Here is a 26,409-nt window from a genome sequence, read left to right on the forward strand (position 1 = left end):
AGTAAACACTTCCATAACCACTGATCAGTGCTAACATCTTTATTTTTCAGCTGCCTTCATCTATAACCTGGTGTCTGATACTGGTATCATATGTACAGTACCCTGTCAGTGAAAAAGTAGTGGTAGCATTGCAAGTATGAAAAATATACCACATTGCATATATGGCCAAAAACAACTAAAGCATGATAACTACACTGCTGCTAATATTATTGCACTTTAGGTTTATATATGACCAGTAGTAGCTGGTGACTTCAAAGCAAGGGGTAGCTGCAGAAAGCAATTGAATGGGTTGGACGAACTGGAATTGGTTAAGGCTATATTATGACAGGCCAGTATTAAGTTACCTGTAATCAAGCAACAGCTGAGGTCAATCATTTTCATTCACAGACTGCCTCAGTACCCACAGCTTCTATCCTTTTTATTGACTAAGTAGACCTTGGATGTCAGACAGCAATCAGCAGGGCTGGGCATTCATTAGATGGAGCTTTAGACAAAGGACTCTATGAAATCATCCACTTCCGCACACTGCCCCCCTGCCCCCCCACCCCAATTTCCCACATCCTGGCCTCCCCACACCATACAGATAGAGTAGTTATGTCTTGCTTTTTCACTGATTGATTTACACTTATTAAGCTAGGGGTCTAGGAGCCACTTAGCTTCAAGAAGCCATGGTGTTCTACATGTTCCGAGGCCAATTTAGAGTTTATATCTCAACCTTTTAACTAAATGATGGCTTGAACAAAAATCATATGCAGGGAAATATTTTTTTTCTTTCAAGGAAGAAATAGGTTCAACCAAAACTTAATGTTCAAAGTTGACAAAATAATAGTTCCCAATAAAATTAGAAGACAAATCTTGTGAGGATATATAAATTATACCTAGCAATAGTGCCTTGCCTTCCTACCTACCCTCCAAAAGATAGTTAACCTTTGTGTGTTGCTCTGGTGTTAGAATGGGTTCAGTGTGAAAGAACATATGGCCACAGGTGTACATTTCAAGTTATTGTTTTTAAACATTTCAGTAGGATGCCTGCTCACCCCTACTCCCAAAATACAGCCAACTTTTGTGTACCACTCTGATGTTACACTGAAATGAAAGTGAAGAAAAAATGATGGGTATAATATAATATACTATAATATAATATAATATAATATATTTGGACTTGTTGCTGTCAGATATTTATATGTGTATATATATATATATATATATATATATATATATATATATACATATATATATATATATATATATATATATATATATATATATATATATATATATAAAATGCCTACTTACCCATACCCTCAAACGGTAGTAATGTCTATACATGTGTAATATACAACTGAGCAGAAAGTGAAAAAAATTATATTACTAATGTTGTCTAACATTTTGCTGCTAGAAATAACTCTATTGCTAGATAAGCTGTAGGGACATTTTGTGTGTAAGTCTGACGTTTGTGAGAAAAGTTAAAGAAATAGTGACCACATTGTCTGCTGCCCCACACAAGCTACAGTTGCCTTCTATGCAGAGTCCTGAGTAGGGCTGGCTTTAGAGTAGGTAGAACTCAGGGCACAGGTTGAAGATGAGCCCCCCACTAAGCCCCTCCCCACTATGCCAGTGACAAAATTCCCTTACACAGCTGTGAATTCTAAGGGACTGAAGCCTGTGCCTGGGGTGGGGTCTAGATGTTTATATGTCCTGTCAGTACCATATCCATCAATAAAACTGTTACTATGTTTTCACACATATGTACATACTGGTTAACACTGCTGCTGAAAAGTGATGTCTACCATAAAATACCCCCCTCCACACACATAATTTGCAGTAACCTGCAGGCAAGTGAGAGGAATGCAAATTCATATACAGCGTAAACTTTGCATACTAGAGGAAACAATACATGAAACTTACACAGAGACAGGGATGATATGCAGACTCCAAACAGAAGAAACCATAGCCAATAACCAAATGAAGGAACCAAGCACTATGTGATGGCAGTGTTATTCACTATATCAATACACAAACCAAAAAACTGTTGAACTAACAAATCCACATGTAGGCGTCCAGGAACACAATAAGAGAATCACTACGTAAAAATAACTGGTATTTAATAGATCCAAATGAAATGTTAGCGCTTTCGGCTAAAACAATATTTAGCCTTCTTCAGACAAACAGCGGAATATAGGATGTCATTGCTTGAAATACAATCGTAAAACCAATTGGAATGAAGTGCATTCATCAATTACATGTTACCATGGTTACCTTAAAACGGAATTGTACAAAATTTATATAAATCTTAAATAAGTACTATATTGAATAAAATAAAACCATGTTAAAATGCCACATCTTAATGTTGATAGATCACTTGTGCCAGCAGGTATATACCCAATTGTGAATTAAAAAATACGTAAAAATTAAATCACAATTGGGTATATACCTGCTGGCACAAGTGATCTATCAACATTAAGATGTGGCATTTTAACATGGTTTTATTTTATTCAATATAGTACTTATTTAAGATTTATATAAATTTTGTACAATTCCGTTTTAAGGTAACCATGGTAACATGTAATTGATGAATGCACTTCATTCCAATTGGTTTTATGATTGTATTTCAAGCAATGACATCCTATATTCCGCTGTTTGTCTGAAGAAGGCTAAATATTGTTTTAGCCGAAAGCGCTAACATTTCATTTGGATCTATTAAATACCAGTTATTTTTACGTAGTGATTCTCTTATTGTGTTCCTGGACGCCTACATGTGGATTTATTCACTATATCACTTTGCCAATGACCAGACACTATCTCACACATGATGCACCAACTGCTAAAGATAGATCTGATGTTGTTAATCTTCATTCATTCCTTACTGATGGGTTATCAGTTCCATCCTCAGAACCAAGCCGGCCATATATGAAGCTCGCATCAGCCAAAAACTCTTGAGCCAAGGTCCTACCCAGAATGCTCTGCTCCCTGTTACCCCAGATCTCGTTTGCTGTGTTGCTGTACAGCGATGTCAAGCCACTCTCTTCAGCTAAGCATATCATTTTTTCGAAAGTTTATATATCGTTTCTACTTTAAAGTTTTTCAGGTTATTGTATTATTCTCCTACCCTATCGTATCCTTAAGACTATCTCCCTTTAGTCTAGTTCCCTTTATTAACCTTTTTCTTACCTTTGAGGTAATTCTTCATTACCATCGTTGGTAATCCTTCTTCCTTCTCTCTTCTTACCCTTTTGAGTAGCCTTTCCTCTTCTTCTTGATATTGTTGTTCCTCTCCACATCATTATGTTGGACAAGAAAAGTAGTGTCACTTTTAAACAGTGTTACCACTTTCCAATGGCCATGACTTACGTGTCCATTGTCTGAATGTCTCCCACCTTACTGTGGATCCCCCATGTGGGATTTGCAGAAATGTTTTGACCAGGACTCTTAATGAGAGAAAGAACAAGTTAATCCTGAAAGGTCTTCTCAAATCTCCTTTCTGTGAGGCTATCTCTGGGTCAGAGGGCTCACCCCCTCCTGCTAAACCCCATAAGAGGTGTTCTTCTTCTTCCTCCTTTAGGTCGTTCACCTCATCTCCTTCTGGAGATCGCAGGGAGTCGACTCATAAGAAGGTGAAGTTGACTACTACTTCGGCACTGCCACCTGTGATGGCACGGCAACACCCCCAGCTGATTCTTGCTCCAGCCATGACCTCCTTATTGACACCGGCACTGAAGTTCCCAGTACAGACACTTATGGCTCTGACAGTTCTGTTGTAGCCCTTACCAGCACCGTCCATGCAGGTACAGTCTCCTTTGGCACCGTTGGTACAATCCCCTTCAGCCTCAAGTATGACGTTACTGTCCTCCATGGTGCAGACACTTTCAGCACCAACATGCTCCTCGGTGCAGTCCTTTTTGGCACCGGCATTGTTACCGGTGCAGACACCTTCCTCATCGGCACTGTACCCATTGGTGCAGACACTTGGTTTTATGGTGCAGACACCTTCAACTTCTATGGCGCTCATGTTGTTGGCACAGACTACTTTGACACCATTCTCTTCAGTTCAGACATCCTTGGTTCCAGGCTCTACACCTCTTGAATTAGCAAGGACCAAGTACTGTCTTTCCTTGGATCCATTCATTGGTAGCCAGTATAGTCTTTTTCTAGAAAGGCCAGAATCACCCTTAGGTTTCTCTATGAGGTTGACCAGGAGCCTCTATGAGCAAGATGTTTTACGGCTTGTTGACCAGTTGCTTGTGGCCAGAGGTTTCTCTCAGCCATCAAAACCCACATTCCCTGATTCAGGTGAATGGATATCTCCTCAAACTCCAACGTACACTCCTCCTTCTACTTCCATCCAAGTATCGAAGCCCATTACTCCAACAGCAGCTTCCCTCCCTCCGACCCCAATAGTGGATCTCACTTTGGAGCCGGAGTTGTCCTTGTGACCCTCAGTGCACTGGGCATTGGGCTTTTCTCAGGCCAGTGGCTGTGCCGTGGGGGAGAGCATTCTTGGTTCCATGACAATTTTTTCTATGGCACCCTCCAGGAATCCAGGTGTGACCCCAGTTCCGAGGTTGTTGTGCTGTTCTGGGCTCCCATCCCTCCTTGAGCGGACTGGCCTTCCAGGCCATGGAGAGGGCACTTCCCTCCACTGGCAAACCCCACATGGAGTCTTCTCCCCCCTCTGTGCCACAACTCTCACAAGCCACAACTGCCGGGCACAAGGGCCTCAGGTTTCTCCCCTTCAGGAGACCCCCTGTTTACAGTCTTCCCCAGAACCTCCTATTGAGGAAGTACCCCGCAAAGCTTCATGCAAGAGGAAGCACATGGATTCCACTGAGGAGTCTTTGACTGAAGATACAGACTTTGATGATGGGGAAGGGTTCCCATGGTCACCCTCTGATGAGGTGTCCTTTGGTGATATCCTTGAGATGCTTAGACAGAGGGGTGACTGGAAATGTGGATTCCTGCCTGTTGTCTTTTGTATATAGTATTTATTTTTTGCTATTTCATTGGTTTTTCTTCTTTATGGCGAGTGAATCCTCATTTAACATTCTTAGGATTCTTAGAGAAGACACACTGGATGGTGGTCAAAGAACTTTGGATCATTTTGTTACACATTCAAATGTTGGTTCTGAGGTGAATAAATGATTGTGTGGATTCCTGCCTGTTGTTTTTCGTATATAGTATTTATTTTTTGCTATTTCGTTGGGTGACTGGAAGTCCTATAATCCTTCCTCAAAGGAATCTGTATTCCTGCAGGCCTTTCATGTCCAGACCCCTACCTCCTGGGTTACCCCGCCGGCCGATCAGCTTGTCCAGCTCATCATCCAGCACGCATGGAAAGCTCCTGACACCCTGGAAGCAGTAGAGGCCTGATAAAATCTTATCGCCTCAGCTGAGCACCCCCATTGGTCATGAGGTCTTCCAGTAGATGCCATGGTGGTGGTGGCTACAACTGTGAAAGACTTGGCAGAAGAGAGCCCAACTGTCCATCCACCCAACAAGGAGTCCCGGGTGATAGACAGACTAGGGAAGTGTGTGTTTGCTTCATTGACCTTCACCTTAAGATCTTTGAACTATTTGGCATACTTTACAAGGCTCCAAAGGGATCTTATCAACAAACCTTCTGAAAACTTGGCAGGAGCTGTTTCTGATGAGGTCTGTGACAATGTAGCTTCTCAGATAGCCATCCTAGAGTCTATTTCCAGTTCTTCCATGCATCTTATTTCTCACGCAATGGAAGGAACAGCTAGAGTGGCAAGCGTGGGTATAGTCACTAGACAACATGCCTGGATGCACCTTTGTGACTTTGCGGACTTCTTTAAGGCTTCCTTAAAGAATGCCTCCATCGAGACTGCTTCTTTGTTTGGCCCTAAAGTTAAAGATATGCTGGCAAGGTGCGAACACGATGGCAAGACCCTATCTGCTATTGGTGTCAGACACTCCACTGCTCAAAGATTCAACTCCAGAAATCAGAGAAGCGGGAAGATGTGGCACAAGAAATCACAGGGCTCTTTCCATGATGCACATGTTGAGTTCTCCCCTAGAGGCAGAGGGGGAAACTCCAATGGAAGACACCCCTTTCAGGCCAGAGGAGGTCCACAAAACCAGGGTTCACAGAGATTCTTTCTCTGGCCAACCCTATCAGCTCTCCTGAAGCATTGCCTGACCGCTCACCTCTGGAAGTGGTCGGGGGTCATTTTTCCTTGTACCCCGCTGCCTGGCGAAACATAACCACTGACTCTTAGGTACAATGGATAATATCCTGAGGCTATCGCATCCTCTTCCATCTTTGTCCAACCTCATCCAGAGTATTACCCAACATTCCGCCTGGTCAAAGGGAAGCAGAAGCACATGAAATCCAAAAGCTACTACAAAAAAGAGTCATCCAAACGGTCCCCCCAGACCAGATAGCAACATGTTTTTACTCAAGGTTCTTTTTAGTGCCCAAAAAGTCAGGGGACTGGAGACCAATTCTGGATCTCACCACACTGAACAAATTTGTGAAAACAGAGAAATTCCAGATGGTCACGGTTCAGTCTATCCTTCCTCTTCTGGAAGAAGAAGATTGGATGTGCTCTGTAGATCTTCAATATGCGTATTACCACATAAAAATGGGCAAACACTCAAGAAGATACCTCTGCTTCCACATAGGAGCCAGTCACTACCAATTTTGAGCACTGCCCTTTGGTCTCTCTACAGCCCCCAGATTGTTCACCAAATGCATGGCAGTGGTTATCACTCACTTGTGACTTCAACGATTCCAGGCATTTCCATATCTGGACGATTGGCTCCTCACCACCTCCACCAAGCATCTACTGGAAAAAGCCCTGCACTACACTCCCCTCACAGCACAATGCCTGGGAATTACTATAAATTGGGAGAAGTCCAACAAGACCCCAGCCCAGTCCTTGGAATTCATCGGGGTACTGTTGAACATGAGAAATTGCACAGTATCTCTTCCGGACCACAAGCTTCAAAGAATAAGGCAACAGGTTCAACAACTACTCTGTCACCACAAATCTCCTGCTTGATCTATACTCCAACTTTTGGGGTCAATGGCAACGTCGATCACCATTGTTCCTCTAACCAGTTTCCACATGAGGCTCCTTCGGTGGTTACTTCTCACTCAGTGGTACCTTCTACAACATCCTTTGTTTTTTTCAGATAAGTGTACCTCAGAGATGCAAGAAAAATTTACTCTGGTGGATGTCTCAACATCCCCAACAATTGTCTCGCCCCTTCACCCTCCATCAGCCAAAAGCCATGGTGACCATGGATGCCTCCTAGATGGAGTGGGGGGGCTATGTCAAAGAAAACTTGGTCCAAGGCACCTGGTCAGAGACAAAGGCCCTTTTGCATATCAATGTCCTGGAACTGAGGGCGGTGCTACTAGCATTGCAAGCATTTCATTCCATCCTTCCATCAGGGACTATTGCAGTCCAATAAAACAACATGTCAGTGGTTTGGTACATCAACAAACAAGGGGGCAGCAGATCTTATCCATTATTCTGAGAGGCCTTGAGAATATGGCAATGGGCAATAGCTTCCAACCACTTTCTAATTGCTATGCACATTCCCAGGAGCTCAAATGTGATAGCTGACAAATTGAGCAGGTGCATTCTACAACCTTACGAGTGGTCCCTCAACCCTGTGATAGCAGCAAAAATCTTCAACTGCTGGGGCCAGCCTTGCTGTAATCTATTCACATCCCCAAACAACTTCAAGTGCACCAACTATTTTGCCCTGATCCCCCCTCGGGGACAGTCACGGAGAGATGTTCTAGTCCACGCTTGGCCCTCAGGTCTACTTTATGCTTATCCTTCTCTCCCCCTCATCTCCCAATTTCTGAAGAAAACATGGCAGTTGAAAAGCACAGGGAATCCTCATTGCTCCATATTGGCCTTGACAAGTCTGGTTCCCCTTCCTCTGGCCTCACCTGCTAGATCAGCCGTGGATCCTCAATCCATCCCCAACATTAATCTCCCATCCACAGGGTCTGACTCACCCAAATCTAACAATCCTGAAGTGGGCAGCTTGGTTTCTCCACTTCTAATGATTGCCAGGCAGGAAAATCTCTCTTCCCCAGTGCGCAGTATTCTTATTGCATCTCGTAAATCGTCCACCAGACTTATCTAGCTCAATAAATGGAAAATGTTTTCTCTATGGGCAGCAAATAAACAATTAGACCCCTTGTCAGCCCCAGTTTCAGTGATTTTGGATTACTTATCACACCTTTTCCACTCTGAGCTGTCTGCCTCTACTATTTGTGTGCATTTAGCTGCCATTTCAAATTTCCACATTGGCTTTCAGGATTCTTTGCTCATGTCACGTAGACTCTGTAAAACTTTCTTGAAGGGGGTTCTTCACCTAAAACCTCCCTTTAGAGAACCAATACAACCTTGGGATTTGGCCTTGGTCCTGCAAGCCCTAACAGCTCCCCCCTTTGAACCTGCGCCTTCATGTGATTTAAAATATCTCTCATGGAAAACTTTGTTTCTAATTGCAATCACATCAGCCAGACGCATGTCACAATTTCAAGCCTAACGCATCAAACCTCCCTATCTTATCTTCCATAAGGATAGGGTATCACTGAGAAGTAATTCTTCCTTTTTACCAAATGTGGTGTCAGAGCGGTCTATCAACCAATCTATTGACCTTCCAGTATTTTTTTCTAACCACTCTAACAGGGGAGAGTATTGCCTGCTCCCCTTGGATGTTCATAGGCAAACACAATTTTATCTGGACAGAACAAAATCTACCAGTAAATCAGACCAACTATTTCTGGCTTTTTCTGGACCAAGACTAGGTCATCCTGCCTCAAAAGTTACATTGGCTTCATGATTGAGAAATTGCATTACCTTTATCTACAACAAGAACAATGTCACCTTGTCTCACACAGTGAAAGCACATTCTACAAGGTCTATGGCAACTTCAGCAGCTTTTCATGCTAAGGCTTCCCTCAATGATATTTGCTCAGCTGTGACTTGAGCCAAACCTCATACCTTTATTCTTCATTACAAATTGGATTTGGCCTCCAGAGGTAGAGCTCCTTTTGGCTCCATGGTGCTCAGGAATGTCCTTCCATGAGGGCCACCCAGGGATACAGGTAGCTGGGGACTCTGTCCCATCAATAAGGAATGAATGAAGATTAACAGCATCAGATAAAGAAGTTATGTCTTACCATAATGTTCCATCTGTGTTGTTGTTCTTCATTCATTCATTACTCCCCACCCACTGTCCCCCTCTGGAGGTTCCTGGTTGATCTCATATACTCCTTTATTGTAGGTCTGTTATGACCAGAGGTAGCCTCTACTTTAGCCTGTCAACTTGCAAACACGATCTGAGGTAACAGGGAGCAGAGCATTCTGGGTTGGACCTTGGCTCAAGAGTTGTTGGCTGATGCGAGCTTGATATATGGCCAGCTCAGTTCCGAGGACGGAACTGATAACTGATCAGTAATGAATGAACAAAGATCAACAACACAGATGGAATGTTATGGTAAGACAAAACTTCTTTTTTCTTCTTGTGTATGCTGTTGATGGAACTGAAAAAAAAATATGGACAACTTTTTACTTTTAGATACAGTGTGCAGTCATTTTTATCCAGTCACTGCAACCATCATTTACAGCAACTTAATTGAATGTGCACACATCATATATATTATTGTGATTCATAGGTATCTGCCGTAATATATATCAGCTTTGTTTCATACATCTAGTAGCCAAAGTATTCAAACTCAGTTCAAACAAATGCAACTAGTCCTGCAAAGCCAGAATAATTGTTTATATTGAGAAAATAACAGCAGGATCAGTCACTGTAATCCCCAGACAGTTGCCATACATGACAATAATATCCACTTTGTTTGCTGTGCACTCCTCGGGTGTCTGTTTGTGACAAAACAGTGACAGCAAAAATGTATTATAGTTTTGTTTTAGACAAGCATTAACCATAGTAAAGTATTTCAGCAGTCTCAACACAAATTCAGGTTAGTCCCACAGATACAGAATAATGAATGTTTACTCAATCAAATTAATTTATCCTTTGTTGACCTAGTTAACTATAATAGGTTAGTTGCCTATTTTTAGGGAGACCTGAAGTGGTATTTATATTAGTAGGGGAATATTGTCCAGGGCATCAGAGGACTTCTATGTTGGCTGAAATAAAAAATATGGTTGTGGAGAAAAGGATGGGGCACAGAATGAAAAAAGTTAAAGTTTGTGAAACTGAATATGTAAAATACTGAAAGTATTGTAAATATTATAAATATTTAAATATTGTAGATATGCAAATAGAATGGAAGAGGTGTGTGTGAAGATGGGAAGTATTGCCAGTTATGCCAGGAGAAGTAGGGTGGTGGATGTGTAACATATGTCAGCATAGTTAGCTGAAGTTTTGTAACAAATTATATATCATTTGTATATCAAGCTGATTTGTACAGATGCTTGTATTGAAAATGTATTTGCAAAGCTGCTTATGTTAAAAATGTACCAACAGTGGGTCCTGCTGGTCAGAAAAGAAATACATCTGTATGTCAGACTGTATTGTAACGGTTGAAATGAGTATATTGCAACAGAAAATACTGGAAGAGAAGATGTTAATCTCAGTCCAGCTAACTTTAAAAAATAGTCTGAAATTAAATTACCTGGTTTAGGCCATAAAGATTGTATCTTACAGTTCTGATTGCAGCCACAGATGAAATGTCTGTGAAAAACAGGACTAGGAATCCTACTGTATTGTCATTTGGGTGAACTAATTGCTACCCTGGAAGGGTGGAAGTTTTTAAATGGTTTTAAAGCTTCCAAATGCTGTAACACATCTCAACAAAGCTCTATCTTTGTGTATGGTAACACATATGTGCTAGATTCTGGTTCAGTTTCTGGTAAAGGGGATCGTGTGGGAACCTAAGTCAGATGACAAGATGTATGTGATGTCATTCTGTAATCCAGCACCGAAATGATGTTTAATACTAATGAGACAGAAGTCTTGGGGCAGTCTGTTTTTGAAACCTAACAAAGAAGGAAAACCACTTACCCACTTTATCTTGTCCCACTTTAGTAAGTAAGCAGGGAATAGTAATTATTTAGACCAGTCATGAAAATATAGTGAGATTAGTTAAGTATTATTTTTATTTATTGTTTATTTGTTTTTGTTAACCAGGAGTGTCCACTGGGCTGAAATGAGCCCATTTTCAATGAAGGCCTGGAGGGAAAAGCTCCAAAAAAAACAACAATGTACATAATTAAGAACTTATTTAGAGAGTTAATAACAGCATTTAACAATATACAAGAGTAATAACAGCATTTAACAATACACAATAGAATAATATAGGAGTCAGAAGTGACACAGTAACATAGGCAATGTATAGCAACATTTTGTTTAAGACCTGGGTGCTTGGCAGGTATTCACAGACAGATAATGATAATCTGCACTTATTCAGTTTTTACATACCATGTGAGGCAGGGTGAGGCACACTGTGCTGTGATTAAAGGTGAGTGCACAATAGGGAGAGTGAAGAAGAGTGCAGGTATCTGAGAGATGAGTCAGGTTAGTAATCAGGTGACTGAGGAATTGGGAATGGTGCAAGGGCACAGCCAATGAGAGGAGAGATGTTGGTAGAGTGATATTTTGAATGACGGGGCATTATTTATAGTTCATAGAGAAGGTAGAAGGGCATTCCAGAGTTTAGCTACATTGAAAGAGTAAAGGTATTTGCCTACAGGGAGTTTAGGTCTCTTAATTTGGATAAGTGATTGGTTTTCAGATCTTAGCGAACGGTTTGGTTGATAAAGAGTCAGAAGTGAAGTCAGGGTTGGGCATTTGGAGGAATTATAGATGAATTTGTGTGCTGTGGCTAGTTGTATGTAAGTTAGGTGTTGTGGGAGTTCTAGCCAGTTCAGGGATTGTAATGAGTGATGGTGGGAGGAATATTTTGCTCTAGTAATGAATTTAGCAATTTTGTTATAGCAGCTCTCCATTTTATTTTTTAATGATGATTGGATGTTTGTCAGAATGGGGGCACAATAGAGGCGAGAAGGTAAGTGAAAAGTTTGGGCAAGTGTTTTTCTAGTAGGTAGAGGGTACCAAGTTTTTGGTGTGTTTTTTTTTTTATGGTGTTGTGGATGTGATGGTCAAAGGTTAAGTTGTCATCTAAGGTTATGCCAAGTAACTTAGTATGGGAAACTACGTCTAAGGCAGTCTTGTTGGAGGAGAAAATAATGAAATCAGATTTTTTAATGGTGGCACTTTTTTGGGGCGTAAAGAGCAAGAGTTTTGTTTTATTTGGGTTAAGGGCAAGGTGATTATTTGTCATCCAGGTTTCAGTAATAGAGAAAGCATTTTTGGTGATGGTCAGAAATTCGATTTCAGAGTTACCAGAGCAGATAATAGTAGAATCATCTGCGTATTGAACTAATGATGCATGAGTGAGAGTGGAGTGAAAGTCATTAATAAAAATACTGAACAGGTGGTGGCCTAAGATGGATCCTTGGAGAAATCTGGTAGAAGTAATGAGAAAAAGAGAGAAATAGTGAAACCATTTGGTAGATTGTTGTGTGAATCTATCCATCTGTGATATTTTTAATATTTCCTATGACTGAAACTCTGGTGTTTATTGTAAATAGATATTTAGTATTTTCATGTTCTTTTATTATTTATTATTAAATATATTTAAACTTTTTATTTTGGCTGATCTTTTAGAGAATATTTTAATCTTTCAGAGTATTTATATTTATTTGGTGACACTGTGGCTGCTCCTGAAAGCCCTGCTGCATTTGTCAAACACTACCATTTATGTTAGCATTAATTTTACTCATTATAATTGAGTACCATTGAAAGAGCCTTAGAGTAGCTGGCTGGTGGCAGTATAACTACCTTATAGCCTGGACAAAGGTATCACAGCTAGTAAATCTGTGACAGTGATATCCTTTCCCATGTGTTTGTGTGTGTGTGTGTGTGTGTGTGTGTGTGTGTGTGTGTGTGTGTGTGTGTGTGTGTGTGTCTGCGCATGTGTATGAAAATCAAATCTCAAAGAGTCGGTGTGTGTCAGCTACTTAGAGAAGGGACACAGAGCACTGATTTCACAGAAAGGGTGGTGGAGGAAATGGCATAGAACGCTCGGCTGATGACTCAACTCTACAGCTGTGTCAGTGGGGAGTCTTATTTGTGTCCTGGAGAGAAAAAGAGAGACCCAGCCCCAGGGCTGAATGTGTTCCCTGCATGCTCTTAAGGGAAATTGTGCTTAGTGCAGAGAGCTGCATCTGGAAATACTATGTGTATCTATTTTTGTTTCAAGTGAATGTCCCTCTCCAGTGTCAGTATTCAGAAATAAGGCCCCTAGATTACTGGCCCTGAGCAGGTTTGTCACAGTGTGATATATTATTTTTCAATAAATGCCAAGGGATTTATTATATCCAGCTGAGCTACCACCAACTCAGGCAGATGTGACCTCAGTTTAATGTCTCATCTGAGGCATGGCAGACTCAGGAGTACAGCACTCCCCTACTCCTTCACTGCAGTAGCAGCAATTGGGAAATTAATCCAAATACCTGGAATGGGAATAAAACCTGCAGCCTTCTTCTTTTCCAGCACCAAAGATAACTGTGCCAAAGCCACTGATACTTCTAAATTACAGCACCTTCAGTCACTGCTATCCAATGATAGCCTTCATACCATAAATTATAGCCACCTTGTTGACTGTGTATGCTCAGATATTTGACTGTAGTAAAATAAAACAAACACAAACACACCAATTACAGTTGCATGTATTTCAGTCATTTTACATGATTTTCATTTGGAGATACCACTCCATACCTGCAAAGCTGTTGATGCCGCGTATTTCTATATTCAACAGTGCTTCCTTACATACTGTTTAAGATTATGCAAATATGAGCAATAGGCAGTACTAAATTATTGATTTTATTTAGGAATACTTGCAAGTACGTTTTCTCATAGATTCTGCAACACTTAGACTGCTTCTCTACTAACAGATTGATGTCATAAACTGTTACCACAATGCTACTTGAAAATTGAAAACTAGTCTTATGATATTTGGACTGATAACACTCTACCTCATAAACTGCTTCCTTCTAAACCTGGAATTTAAAAAATATTTCTATAATAAAAACTGGACAGTTGTCTTTCATTAAGTGTAGTTATTTTAAGTGTAAGAGAAACATTTTGCAATGGCAAATATCTTCTGAAAAATAAATTAAAAAATATAAAGTTAAGTGTAGCTACAGTATACATACTAGTGATTCCTTCTAGACAGTGTCATTAGCAGTGTTTAACTGCAGTTTACAAAATTTGATAATAAGAAACAGCAAGTAAAATACAACAATGTCTTTGCAAAAATTGTATAATGTATAGAAAATTTAAATTATTCTTACCAGTACTGTCACAGTGTTGTGACACTAAATTCTTTATAAAAGAATAAATAAACTTAATAAACGCACTGTGTCACCATATGAAATGTGACTTGAAGACAATCCTACCTTGAAACTGCTCAGCTTTTACTTTCTAGGGGTTCCTTTTGTGTCACATCAGGCTGACAGGCACACGTGCTAAGGTCACATAACAGGCTGCTCCTTCACTCACCCCATCTAGAATACAAAGAAGCGTGGTTGAATCTTCACTTTAAACCGAAGACAGCTTTTTATAAGGTGTAACTGCTTATTCACAAAATGGGGTGAATGATTGTAACCTGCACTGTTTTGAAAAACAGCTCAACAACATTTCTTTCCATGGAACCTATCACTTATAATATGCACGCTTTAATTGTGGAAAGATTATCTTAGCATCTCAAGGCTGTATTTATTCTGTCATTCACAAACTAGTTTAGCTGTCTAGAGGCTGTATCACTTCAGCCATGCACAGCACGTTAGCATCTGAAAATTGCTTTAATTTGATAATGCTAATGTACTTTTGAATAGAGATGGTTAGTTGGATGAAACATCCTTCATTATTATCTACATTCTTCAACAAGCACAGCTATAATGAGAATTAAAAAACAAATATCGCCAACAAGAATGTTTTACTTTGTTTCACATGATTATAAATACCATTTCATGCACTCTTAGCATGTGGATGTTACGAAACCATGGGACATCTTAACATATGGTGCTTTATTAATTCCGCATGGTCATGAAATAAATGATCAAAGTGAAACAATGCACAGCATTGTGGTCATTTTTTTTAAAATGTTCTGGTGTCTTATAGTTCATAGTGAGAAGTAATATCTGATGACATAGCAGAGGTCTGTTTTACTTTAATTTACAAAATTATATAATTTTGTGCACTATTCTTGTGACAGAACAAGTAAACTGTCTTCTGATGTTTTTTGCATGGTGAAAAGCTGTTTTCCTCCAGTCTTACAAAGTACAATATTGGGGCCAATAAAATACAGTTTCAGCTAGTGCAAGCTAAATTCATTTTCCAATGCAATTGTGATTTAAAAAGAGAAGACCACATGTAAGCAACATTCAACATCTTTATTCTGATTTTTTGGCAAGCACTGTTCTCTGGTAGCATTGAGGGATGAAATAAAATATACACAAAATGAACACTTCACCTCATTTAAATGATTACACATATCATTTGATGTAAAGCATATGGATATAAGGCCTGCATTCATGAAGGTAACACAATGTGTACACAATCATGTTTATGTTTTTGTACCTTTTTTCTATTTAGCAAGCACTCTTATGCACTGCTGCATGGTTCTCCAACATGAAGACATGCAGCACTATGAAGAGTTGACTCCGTGGCCATGCTGAATGCTAATGAGCAATTCCAGGGTGAGTGGCATATGATAATTAGCCATGCGCTCTCTCTCTCCAGAACCACCTCTAGGAAGGCATTTATATGGCTGTGTGATTCAAGAAAGTGATTGTCCTTGTAAATGAGCACAGCCATCACCACCGCATTATAGTAGTGAACATGGCCAAAAGGCCATGTTCAATGGATGAACATGAATGTGTTGGGAGGGAGCTACTAGACAACTGGGCTGAGTTTTAAAGTGTCATAACAGCACTGAGAACAAAACAGGGATGGGGGGACAACTAGACACTAGGGAATGCTTTAAGTGGTGTGATGGGAGCAACATTACAACAGATGCCAGGGGTGGGGGGAACCATTAGACACCAGGAAATATTTTAAGTGCCATGATAGCACCAACATTACAATGCAGAGGGAGCCACTAGACAACAGGGCTGAGTTTTAAAGTGTCATAACAGCACTGAGAACAAAACAGGGATGGGGGACAACTAGACACTAGGGAATGCTTTAAGTGATGTGATGGGAGCAACATTACAACAGATGTCAGGGGTGGGGGGAGCCATTAGACACCAGGGAATGCTTTAAGTGCCATGATAGCACCAACATTACAATGCAGATTGAATGGTGCTGGGGGGGGGGGGCACTGGTTGCTAGAAAATGCTTTAAGTGCTGTGATGACACACATTTTACAATGTGGATCAGGAAGTATGAAGACAACAGAACACCTGGTAATGCTTTAAGTGCTGAAATGGCACTGATGTTCCTATGAGGATCAGATGGGTGGGGGATACACTAGACACCAGGGAATACTCAATGAAGTGCCATACACCACAGCACAGCATAATAGGGATTGTGTGGAACCAGTGGATATACTCTAAAGTGCTGTAATGGTACCAAAATTAGTGTGGAGATCAGAGAGTAGGGGGCGCCATCGGACACCAAGGATAAAATGAAGTACTGTAATGGCACAGACTTCTTAAAGTGAATGTGGGAACCAGTAGCTTACCAGAGTTGACTCTTCAAAGTGCTGTAATGGCATCAACATTGTAACAGAGATTAGGGTTGGGGGAACACAGTAGACCACCAGAGCATAATACCCTTGATCAAACTTCTTAAAACACAATTTACTGGAGAATTAATGTAATGGCACCAAAATATTACGGTGGTGAGGGTAACCATGGGAGGGTAGGGCCTAGTACAGGTACTGTGGTGAGTGAATGTGTTCATGTTTGTGTACATGTGTATGAGAGAGTGACTTGGGGCCCAGTAGCGTACTACAGTCATGTTTCTGAATTGCAAATGGACACATCTCACTGGGAGGGCTTTTCTAGCATGAACCATACTTGAAGTTCCTTACATGTCTTTTTTCCCGTGCCTTCATCTACTACGAGTATCATTTTATTAATTCATTATACTTTAATGAGACACTACCAGTGCTCCTTAAGCCAACATTTGATATCGGCAAATACTTGATTTAAGTACTCAAAATCTGTAGCTCTACTTATGAAAGGCTAACTTGAGTTGCAGTTAGTTATATATGGGATTCCTAGCAAGATGAATCATTAGAACAAATCATTTTCTTTAGCAGTACACTTCATCATTTACATTTAAATGTAGTAATGAACATCCCCTTGTAACTATTATTGGTCAGCACTAAGCATTAGTTTGTGATACTGTGCAGAAAACTTGTCAACTTCTGCATTACTGATAAATCACTGGTCAGTTTTGACCCTTCTTCTTTAGTAGATAAATACAAATTTCTTTACCCATTTTTGTCAGCAATGTATGGGATCCAAAAGGAAACCATGGAAAATCACCACGGAAAAAGACAGTTACAAAAATAAAACTAATCCAACTTTATTAAAACGATAAAATCAGGCACTCAAAATGTGTTCACTTCTAAACATAAGAACAGGATAAGTACTTTCGGCAATAGCCTTCCTCAGATCCTCTTTTCTACCAATCAAAAGCTTCTCTGTGAGCTAACTCCTTCATTTCTGTCCAATTCTTACACTGTCCAATCAGATGGCAGCAAAAGGGACCCACCTTTCTAACTGTTCAATCAGATGGCAGCAAAAGAGACCCACCTTTCTATCTATCCAGTTATAAACAGTTACCATTACATCTTCCTTTCAACAAAGGTTTCAGTGGCACAATCTGACTGAGATCAGGACTACGGTCAGCTCTCAGATTCTTTATCTAAGTGACCTCTGCAATGTCAATTTTATCATTATCATCCACTCCTCTTTTACTTTCAAAAAGTAATTGCAAAACCTTGAACTTAAAAGAATGTGTAAGATAACATATCAAGTGGTTTGCTAAGGCATTGGTTTTAATCAAGTCCCAAATATCATGTAAATGCCGAAGAATTCTCTCTTTGAACATACAATCTGTCTTGCCTACATAGTAGGCTGTGCATTTCTGGCAGATAGCTACGTAAACTAAATGTTTGCTATTGCAATTGGCCTGTTTCTTAAAATAATATATATTTTTATGTGGTAGGATGACAAAGCACATTCGAGATGTCAACATAAGGACATGCCACCACATTTAGTGGTACTTTCTTGTTTACTTTTAATTGCTTGTTGTTCCAGTGGAAACCCATCTTTACCATAGAGAAGTCTCTTGATATTTTTCTTATTTTTAAAAATGAATCTAGGTGTCTCTTCCACTATATTACGTATCCTCTCCTCCTCAATGAGCACTGGCCAAAATTTCCAAACAACATTGCACACTTGTGAAATGTCCATGGAAAAAGTCAACGTACATCCTAGTGTTTGATTATGACTATGGACATCTCAGGATTTTGCTTGATTTGTTTGAGAGGAAAAATAGGGTCTACCTTTATTTTTCCTAATAGCCTGTGTTGATACTACATCCAGCTGAGTATTTCTCATAGAATAGCCTCTATTTTTCATATGGATCTTTAGTCTCTGTTGCTCTGCCTGGATTTGGACTCCATGCATATACGTTTTCCCATGGTTCACCTTTAGCAACTCACAGGTTTGTGTCTAACTTCTTTACATTTTTGTCAGCAACAGATATTTTACTAAAATATATTAATTTTACATTCCCTAAGTAATGTTTTGCAACAGCAGTTCATTAAGCACTCTTGCTTTAGACGAATATACCTTAATGGTTTTCATCCTCTTGATTATTTTGTTTTACTAGTTCTCATAGAGGAGATAGTTGCCTTTCTTTAAGAATTTTGATACACCTTTAAAAATAGGTTAAATGCAAAGCAAGCTTTTCTTTTACATGGATTTCTTTTTGTTAAATTTGAGAAGAAAAAGCTGATCTTTGCCACTAGTTTGCATGTTAGAGTTAAATCAAGCTGATTCGTCTGGCAAGAATACCCCCACTCAAAATTATATAGTCCCTACAGGTTAAGACATCTTTTGAGAGACTATTCATTTTATGTGCTAGATGCATTTGTATGTCTGTTTGGTGGGTTGAATAAAGCAAACAGTAGCACTGACAGAAGGGTAGACTTTGCAGTTTTTTCATTATAGAACTGTATTTCTTTCCGATAAATTTCTTTCAACTCGTAAAAATTAACAGATGAAAATGTAAGAGCTAATTAGCTGATACTACTACTAATTAGGATCCTGCATGCAACTGTTATCACAACAACCAAAAACAGTGTAATCAAACAACTCTGTTCTGTTTACACAGTTTAAGTAGTGAGTGCTGCATGTGAAATGGTCAAGTTTGCATAAAAAGTAATACTGTGAAGTGTGTAATAGATTGTGGGAAGTACTGCTACTACTGAGAGGGCACATTTTTGTTTGGGAGTATGTTTTTTTTTCAATTTTAATTTTTGTAAGAGCTGTGACCACAAAATCAGTTTTATCCAACACTGTAGATAGCCATGTAGTGAAAGCTTTTAAAGTAAATCTAAATAAAAATATGGAACCTTTGGTGGCATGAAAAAGTCGTCAGGTGACAGATCAACATTCCACTGTGTTTTGTAAGTGTAAATTATTTTTGTGTATCCTGTCAGTGTGCCCTGATAGCAGACACAGATGTTGAAAGGCCTGAAAACAGGAGAAGTTCCTGATAGCATAAAAAGAACATGAAAAACAAAATACAAACAATGTTAAAGATGTCTGAGATTGTATCTAAATAAAGTACAAAAACTGAGTGATTTTTGTTCATCCTTTTTCCTATTGCTATCTTTCTACAGGATCAGGTTCCTCAGCACTACTTTCTGGATCAGGTGTCCCTACTTCTCATGCCCACTTCTTGTCTGGTACATCATGTCCTTCTCCAGCATTTCACCTTGCGCCCAGTGGCACTCAGCTTTGCAGCCTCAGTCCAGCAGAATATGCAGCTTGTAGTACCTCAGGCTTGGCACTTAACAGACACAACAGCTCCATGGGTGAGACTTATAACCGACTGAGTACTACTGCAAGTGAAGTCTTTGTTTCTTCCAAGAATCCTTCATATAGTGGGCTTAATGGTAGTACAGTTATGAATATGCCCATTCCTGTCAGTGATGGAGAAACATTTAGCTGTTCTCAGACTGGTTTACCCCTGCAGATTTCAGGGATATCATCACCACAGCTACAATATATCATGCCCACTCAGTCAAGCAATGCTTTTTCTACCAGCACATCCCATCAGAGTTCCTTCAATACATTCAGACTGCATACACCCTATGGTTTATATGGCTATAATTTCTCTACCTCTCCAAGACTGGCAACAAGCCCAGACAAGATTGTTTCTTCTCAAGGCAATTTTCTAGGTTCTTCTCCAAGTGGCACAATGACAGACAGACAGCTGCTGCCAAATGTTGAAGGACTGCAAATGTTTAATGGTGGAGGCCATCGAAATCTGTTTGACTCTCGAACCATGGGAGGGATGACAACAGCAGTTTCTCAAATGCCTGCCCACATTGTGTAAATGAACTCATAATCAAAAATCAAGAATCTTTTCTGTAAAAATGAATTTGATAAGACTAAAGACTTTTAAAGAAGGATAAATAACGGAGGTCTTTATTAGAATATTTTGTAGAATCCAGATTGCTATATTATGGTTGTTACACACCTTAAATCTAATAAGTATATGTGATTAATTCTGGTTCATAAAGCAACTTTGCTATTCATTTCCAAATAGTTTTGAGTAAGCACACATGTATGTTTGTTGGACAGAGTTGGGTAATGTAAATGCACATTTATTCTAAAAGTATGAGCTGTGCTTCCAGTTTCTTAATTCTCTGAGAATGTTTCTAATAATCTGAAAATATTTGAAAGTATTTGGTCTAAATTAACTGTGCCTAAATATAATGTTTAAGACATAAAACTGGGTCAACCTTCTAGGAAAAGCTAGTCTCTTTATTAAGCACTCCTGTACTGTAGGCACTTACAAGAAAAAATAAATTTTTTAGAGCACAAATTATTTTTTAAGAAGGCATATATTTCATGTAATTTCAGTGAGCTTTGCTGCTCTCATAAGTGAATAGAAAGAATAATATGGTACAAAGGTGTTATTGTCTTTATGTGGGATGCACAATACAAGACCTGTCTCAAGTTCTGAAGCAAAACAATGAGCTTTTATGAGGAAAAGAACTTCAAGAAAACAAAAGTAACACTAAGAAATACATATCATGAATGCCATTTCTTCAATGACATCTTCTTGGTTCTTATGACAGACAAAGTGGTATATTGGAATGCTTTATATAGTATCCATATATGTCTTAAGAGGAGCATTTTAATGGCCTAGCCAAATATAAGTTGACAGAGTTCTGAAATAGTCACATACTAAGACAGCCAATCCAGCTGGTTACATACTCAGTAACTAACTTTTACAAATAGCTGGTGGATTTCTGAGTAAATAAGAAGTTATGTACCTACCATAACGTTCCATGTTAGTTGTCTTCTCTCGCCTTCTTTCTTGCTTGATGGGTTCGGAGCCGATCCTCGGCTCCGACTCGGCACTTGCTTTAGCTCGAGAACTCCTTTTACCAGCTCGAGGCAGCCCCATATCCCATGATGCAAGGCAGTAAGTACCCAGATCTCGTTTGTTGACAAAGGGCAATAACACCAAGCATAAAATACTTCCCAAAGGAAGAAGAAACTTACAGATGGAAAAGGACCAGGTCTGAATGGTCTTTAGCATAATAGTTTCTTATACAAGGTCTGTCCAGGCCAGGGGGAAGGAGGGAGGGTCGCAAGAAAGAAGGCGAGAGAAGACAACTAACATGGAACGTTATGGTAGGTACATAACTTCTTAATGTTAAGTTGTCAATCTCGCCTTCATTCTTGCTTGATGGGACTGTGTCCCTAGCACCTCTATCCTGGGTAGCTCAATGGAACAAACTCTTGAGGACTGTAGAGCCAAAACTGGCTCTGTCCCTGGAGGCCAAGTCCAATTTGTAATGGGAAACAAAAGTGTGAGGAGTGGCCCAAGTGGCCGCTGCACAAATAGTGTCCAAAGGCAGTCTAGCTTGAAAGGCTGTAGAAGTAGCTAAACTCCTAGTTGAATGTGCTTTAGGTTTTGAGCACAACTGTTTTCCCCTGATCGTATAAATTTCAGTGATGACCGAAGAAAGCCATCTGGACAAAGTCACTTTAGAAACAGGAAGGCCTTTTTATTATCCGCATAGGAAACAAAAAGTTGATCAGATTTTCTAAATTTTTTTGTTCTGTCCAAATAATATCTAAGCTGACGGTGGACGTCAAGATAATGTAGCTTTTGTTCAGCTCTATCTGAATAGTTGGGAAAAAATACAGGGAGATCAATGGATTGATTCAGATTGTTTTTTGAAGCGACCTTAGGTAAAAAGGATGGATTAGTTCTCAAAGATACTCTGTCTTTGTGAAAAATCAAATAGGGGGGTCGAACCGAAAGAGCATGAAGTTCAGACACCCTCCTGGCAGATGTAATAGCCACTAGGAATAACGTTTTCCAAGAAAGATATTTTAGGGAACAAGAAACAGCTGGCTCGAAGGGGAAGAATCAAGGATGTCAGCACTAAATTTAGATCCCACTGAGGAGGAGGATTCCTGATTGGAGGCTTTAGTAGGAAAATTCCTTTCAAGAAGGCCCTGCAGAGCCTATGGGACATAATATTATGATCTGCTATCCCGACATGAAAATTAGAAATAGCAGCCAACTGAACTCTGACTGTGGAAGAAGAGGAGCCTGCATGAAAAATCTCTGCTAAGAAGTCCAGAACTGCCTGAACAGGGGCAGTAAAAGGATCAATATTTTGGGCCTTAGCCCAATAAGAGAAACGTTCCATTTGCTTGTGTAAATCCTCCTGGTAGAGGATTTTAGTGAAGCTACTATGATATCTCTAACTGGGTTAGAGATCAAAGGAAGCCTGGCTAAGGAAGGAAGTGGAGCAACCATGCTGTGAGGTTGAGAGAAGGGATTGACCGGTGCAGCTGACCGGATTGGTGAATCAGTAGATCTGGCACTGGGTCCAGATGCCACGGCTGCACCAAAAGGTGATGATGGAGGAATGGGAACCAAACTTGTCGAGGCCAGTAAGGGGCAATGAGAATCAATTTGGCTCTCAAAACGGTAGCTTTCTGGATCACCTGAGGGATCAGAGGAAATGGAGGGAAGGCATAAAGAAGTCCCTGGGGCCAATCCTGGGTCAGAGCGTCTCTGGGGGGATGGCCTGATAGAGGGAAGAGGCTGAAGAAGTCTGGACATTTGCTGTTTCGGGCACTAGCAGAAAGATCGCAACATGGACGACCCCATTCCAGAAAAATCTCTTCCGCTATGGATTGCTTGAGAGACCACTCGTGAGGCATGAGAATAGCTCTGCTCAATCTGTCCGCTATAATGTTGGTTTTCCCAGGGATATGCGTTGCTACCAGAAACCGATGAGAGGAGATCGCCCATTGCCATAGTCTGAGCGCTTCTCGACACAAGGGGTAGGACTTAGTTCCGCCCTGTTTGTTGATATACCAAACTACAGACATGTTGTCTGTGTGGACTGCAATTGTCCCTACGGGAAGAAAGTCGTTGAGGGCTTGCAACGTTAAAAGCACTGCTCTCATCTCCAGGACATTTATGTGCAGATGGTACTCGAACGGTTGCCACGTCCCATGAACCATCCTGCCCTGATAATGACCCCCCCACCCGATCAGGGAGGCATCCGTGGTGACAGTGGCTATCGGGGACGGAGGTACAAAGCACCTGCCTTGGTGAACCTGAGACGATGTGATCCACCAAGCAAGATGCTCTTTGCATGTTTGTGTCACCAGAATCTGGTGACGCATTGGGAGTTGCTGGTATGACCACTGTGTGAACAGCATCCACTGAAGGAGGCGCATGTAGAATCGAGCCAGAGGAAGAAGAGTAATGGCCGCAGCCATGAGACCTAATACCTTTAGAACCATTCTGGCCTGTACTTTCTTGCTGGCCAGAATGATCCTGACATGAGTCTGAATGTCTGAAACTCTTTGTTCTGTAAGGGTAGCTGACATCCGAACAGTGTTTAAGTTTGCGCCTATGAAGGTAATAGACTGGCAGGGCGATAAGGATGACTTTTCAAGTTGACTGAGATGCCCAAATGAGAACAAAGGTCTATTGTGTAATCCCTGGCTTGTATAAGCTGATGCCTGGTGGTGGCTGAGAGGAGCCAGTCGTCGAGATACGGAAACACCTGGAATCCTTGACGTCTCAGGTGAGCCGTGACCACTGCCATGCATTTGGTGAACACTCTGGGGCTGTAGTGAGACCAAAGGGCAGGGCTCTGAACTGGAAATGACTGGACCCCAGCCGAAAGCGGAGAAATCTCCTGGAGCGTCTGTGAATTTTGATGTGATAGTACGCATCCTGAAGATCTATTGAGCACATCCAGTTGTCCTTCTGTAAGAAGGGCAGAATTGACTGAAGAGTGACCATTCGAATCTTGTCTTCCTGACAGACTTGTTGAGTCTGCTGAGATCCAATATTGGTCTCCAGTCTCCCGTCTTTTTGGGGACCAAAAAGAACCTTGAGTAGATTCCGGGCTCTGAATGGTCTATTGTAACTGGCTGAATGGCTCTTTTGCAGTAGTTTTGCGATTTCTAACTCTGCAATGTCCCTTAGACCGGTGGTACATCTGGAAGGGAACTTGAGGGAAGGGACTTTCCTCGAAAGGAATTATGTAACCCTTGGATATGATCGACTGTACCCATCTGTCTTGAGTGAGGGAATGCCAGGCTTCTGGGTACAGTGATAATCTTCCCGACTGCCTCCAAGGAGGGACAGCCGGGCAACACCTCAGGGATGCTGAAAGGGCTTATCAGAGAGAGGCTCCCTGTTTCCCTGGTTCTTCGGACCCCTCTGCCTCTAGAGCGGCGTCTGTTGTTGTTACCCCTCTGCCTCTAGGGGTAAACTGACCACGTGAATCCGGCGTGACTCCTTGGGATTTACGGAACCACATCTTCCCACCCTTCTGTCCTTTGGGATAAGGCCTAGAAGGGGTGGAAAAACGGACTCCAACAGCAGAAAGAGTCTTGCCGTCCTGCTCACACCTGGTCAAGGTCTCCTTCACCTGAGGGCCAAACAAAGCTGACCCATCAAAGGGAGAATTTGTGAAGGACGCCTTAAAGGGATCCGCAAAATCACATAGCCGCATCCAGGCTTGGCGACTAAGAGCCACACCTGTGCCTGCGGCTCTACTCGCTCCATCCGCAGCATAAGATATTAGCCGCATGGAGGAGTTAGCAATGGAATTGAGGGTTCCTAGCTGCGAAGCAATCTTTTCTTGAGCCCCTGCAGCTGTAGGATCCTGAACTACTTCTCCCAGCTCCTTCAGGATATCTCTCTGGAGTCTGGTGAAGTGACAAAGATAATTCAGCGAACGCATAGCAAAGGTCGCTGAGGAAAACATCCGCTTGCCGTACCTATCCATGGTCCTAAAGTCCTTATTAGGAGGATGGACGGGCACGGAAGGATCTGCAAGTTCCTTTTTGGTGGCCGCAGCCACCACCATGGCATCAGCGGGGACACCCTTGGTAAGGAATTGTTTGTCACTAGGGGCAGTGATAAATTTAGAAGGCCTCCTAGGGACTGGCTCTACAGAGTCAGGAGCTGTCCACGCCTTTCGTGCAATAACCTGCATAAGGGGGTCGAAAGGCGGAAACACCCAGGAGGTGGAGGGCCGAGATCCAAATGCCTCTAGGTATACTGACTCATCCTCAGAGGGATTGTTGGTGGGCCAGTTTCCCCTCTGTTTCAGAAGTTCTAGGATGTCTGAAAAGGAGACATCCTCAGAGGGGGATCTAGGGGATCCCTCTGACTCATCAAAGTCAGTATCCGACGTGACAGACTCGGGGGAGTCTACATGCTTCCTCTTACAAGTCCTCTTCCTAGGAGGATCTCCCGAAACATCAGGAGAATCCTCGGAAGAGGGGGAAATTCCCAATGGGGAAACCTGAGGCGGAGAATCTCTGGGTCCTGTAGCAAGAGAAGTGGCAGAGATGTCAACAGGTACAATAGAGGGAGGAGCTGCGGGAAGAGACTGCTGACTGATACCAGTGGCCAGTACACTCTTCATCACCTCGAGTGCTCCCTCCCAGGCAGGTCCGAGAGAACCCGCTCCAAGAGCTAGGAACTCCAGGGACCACCGAAGGGAAGCATCCGAGGCAGATGTCGGAGCCGAGCTCACCAAGGCCGAGGCTCCAAGGGGAAGAGCGG

At 41.3% G+C, this 26,409-nt stretch overlaps 1 protein-coding gene across 2 annotated transcripts in view; it reads left to right on the plus strand.

The window, feature by feature from the left end:
• Nucleotides 1-21,162, plus strand: part of TBX18 (T-box transcription factor 18) — a 264,470-nt gene extending 243,308 nt beyond the window's left edge. Inside the window, exon 8 of one of the 2 annotated variants that reach the window (XM_044065921.1) lies at nucleotides 19,952-21,162. In XM_044065921.1, coding sequence (XP_043921856.1) covers nucleotides 19,952-20,670 — 719 coding nt within the window. In that variant the 3' untranslated portion in view covers nucleotides 20,671-21,162. The remainder of the gene's footprint in view (nucleotides 1-19,951) is intronic. The other variant, XM_044065929.1, reaches the window with a different exon arrangement.
• Nucleotides 21,163-26,409: the final 5,247 nt, after the last annotated feature.

This window comes from Protopterus annectens, chromosome 1.part0 (assembly GCF_019279795.1).
Source record: "Protopterus annectens isolate FY-2018-M chromosome 1.part0, PAN1.0, whole genome shotgun sequence".
Taxonomy (NCBI): Eukaryota; Metazoa; Chordata; order Ceratodontiformes; family Protopteridae; genus Protopterus; species Protopterus annectens.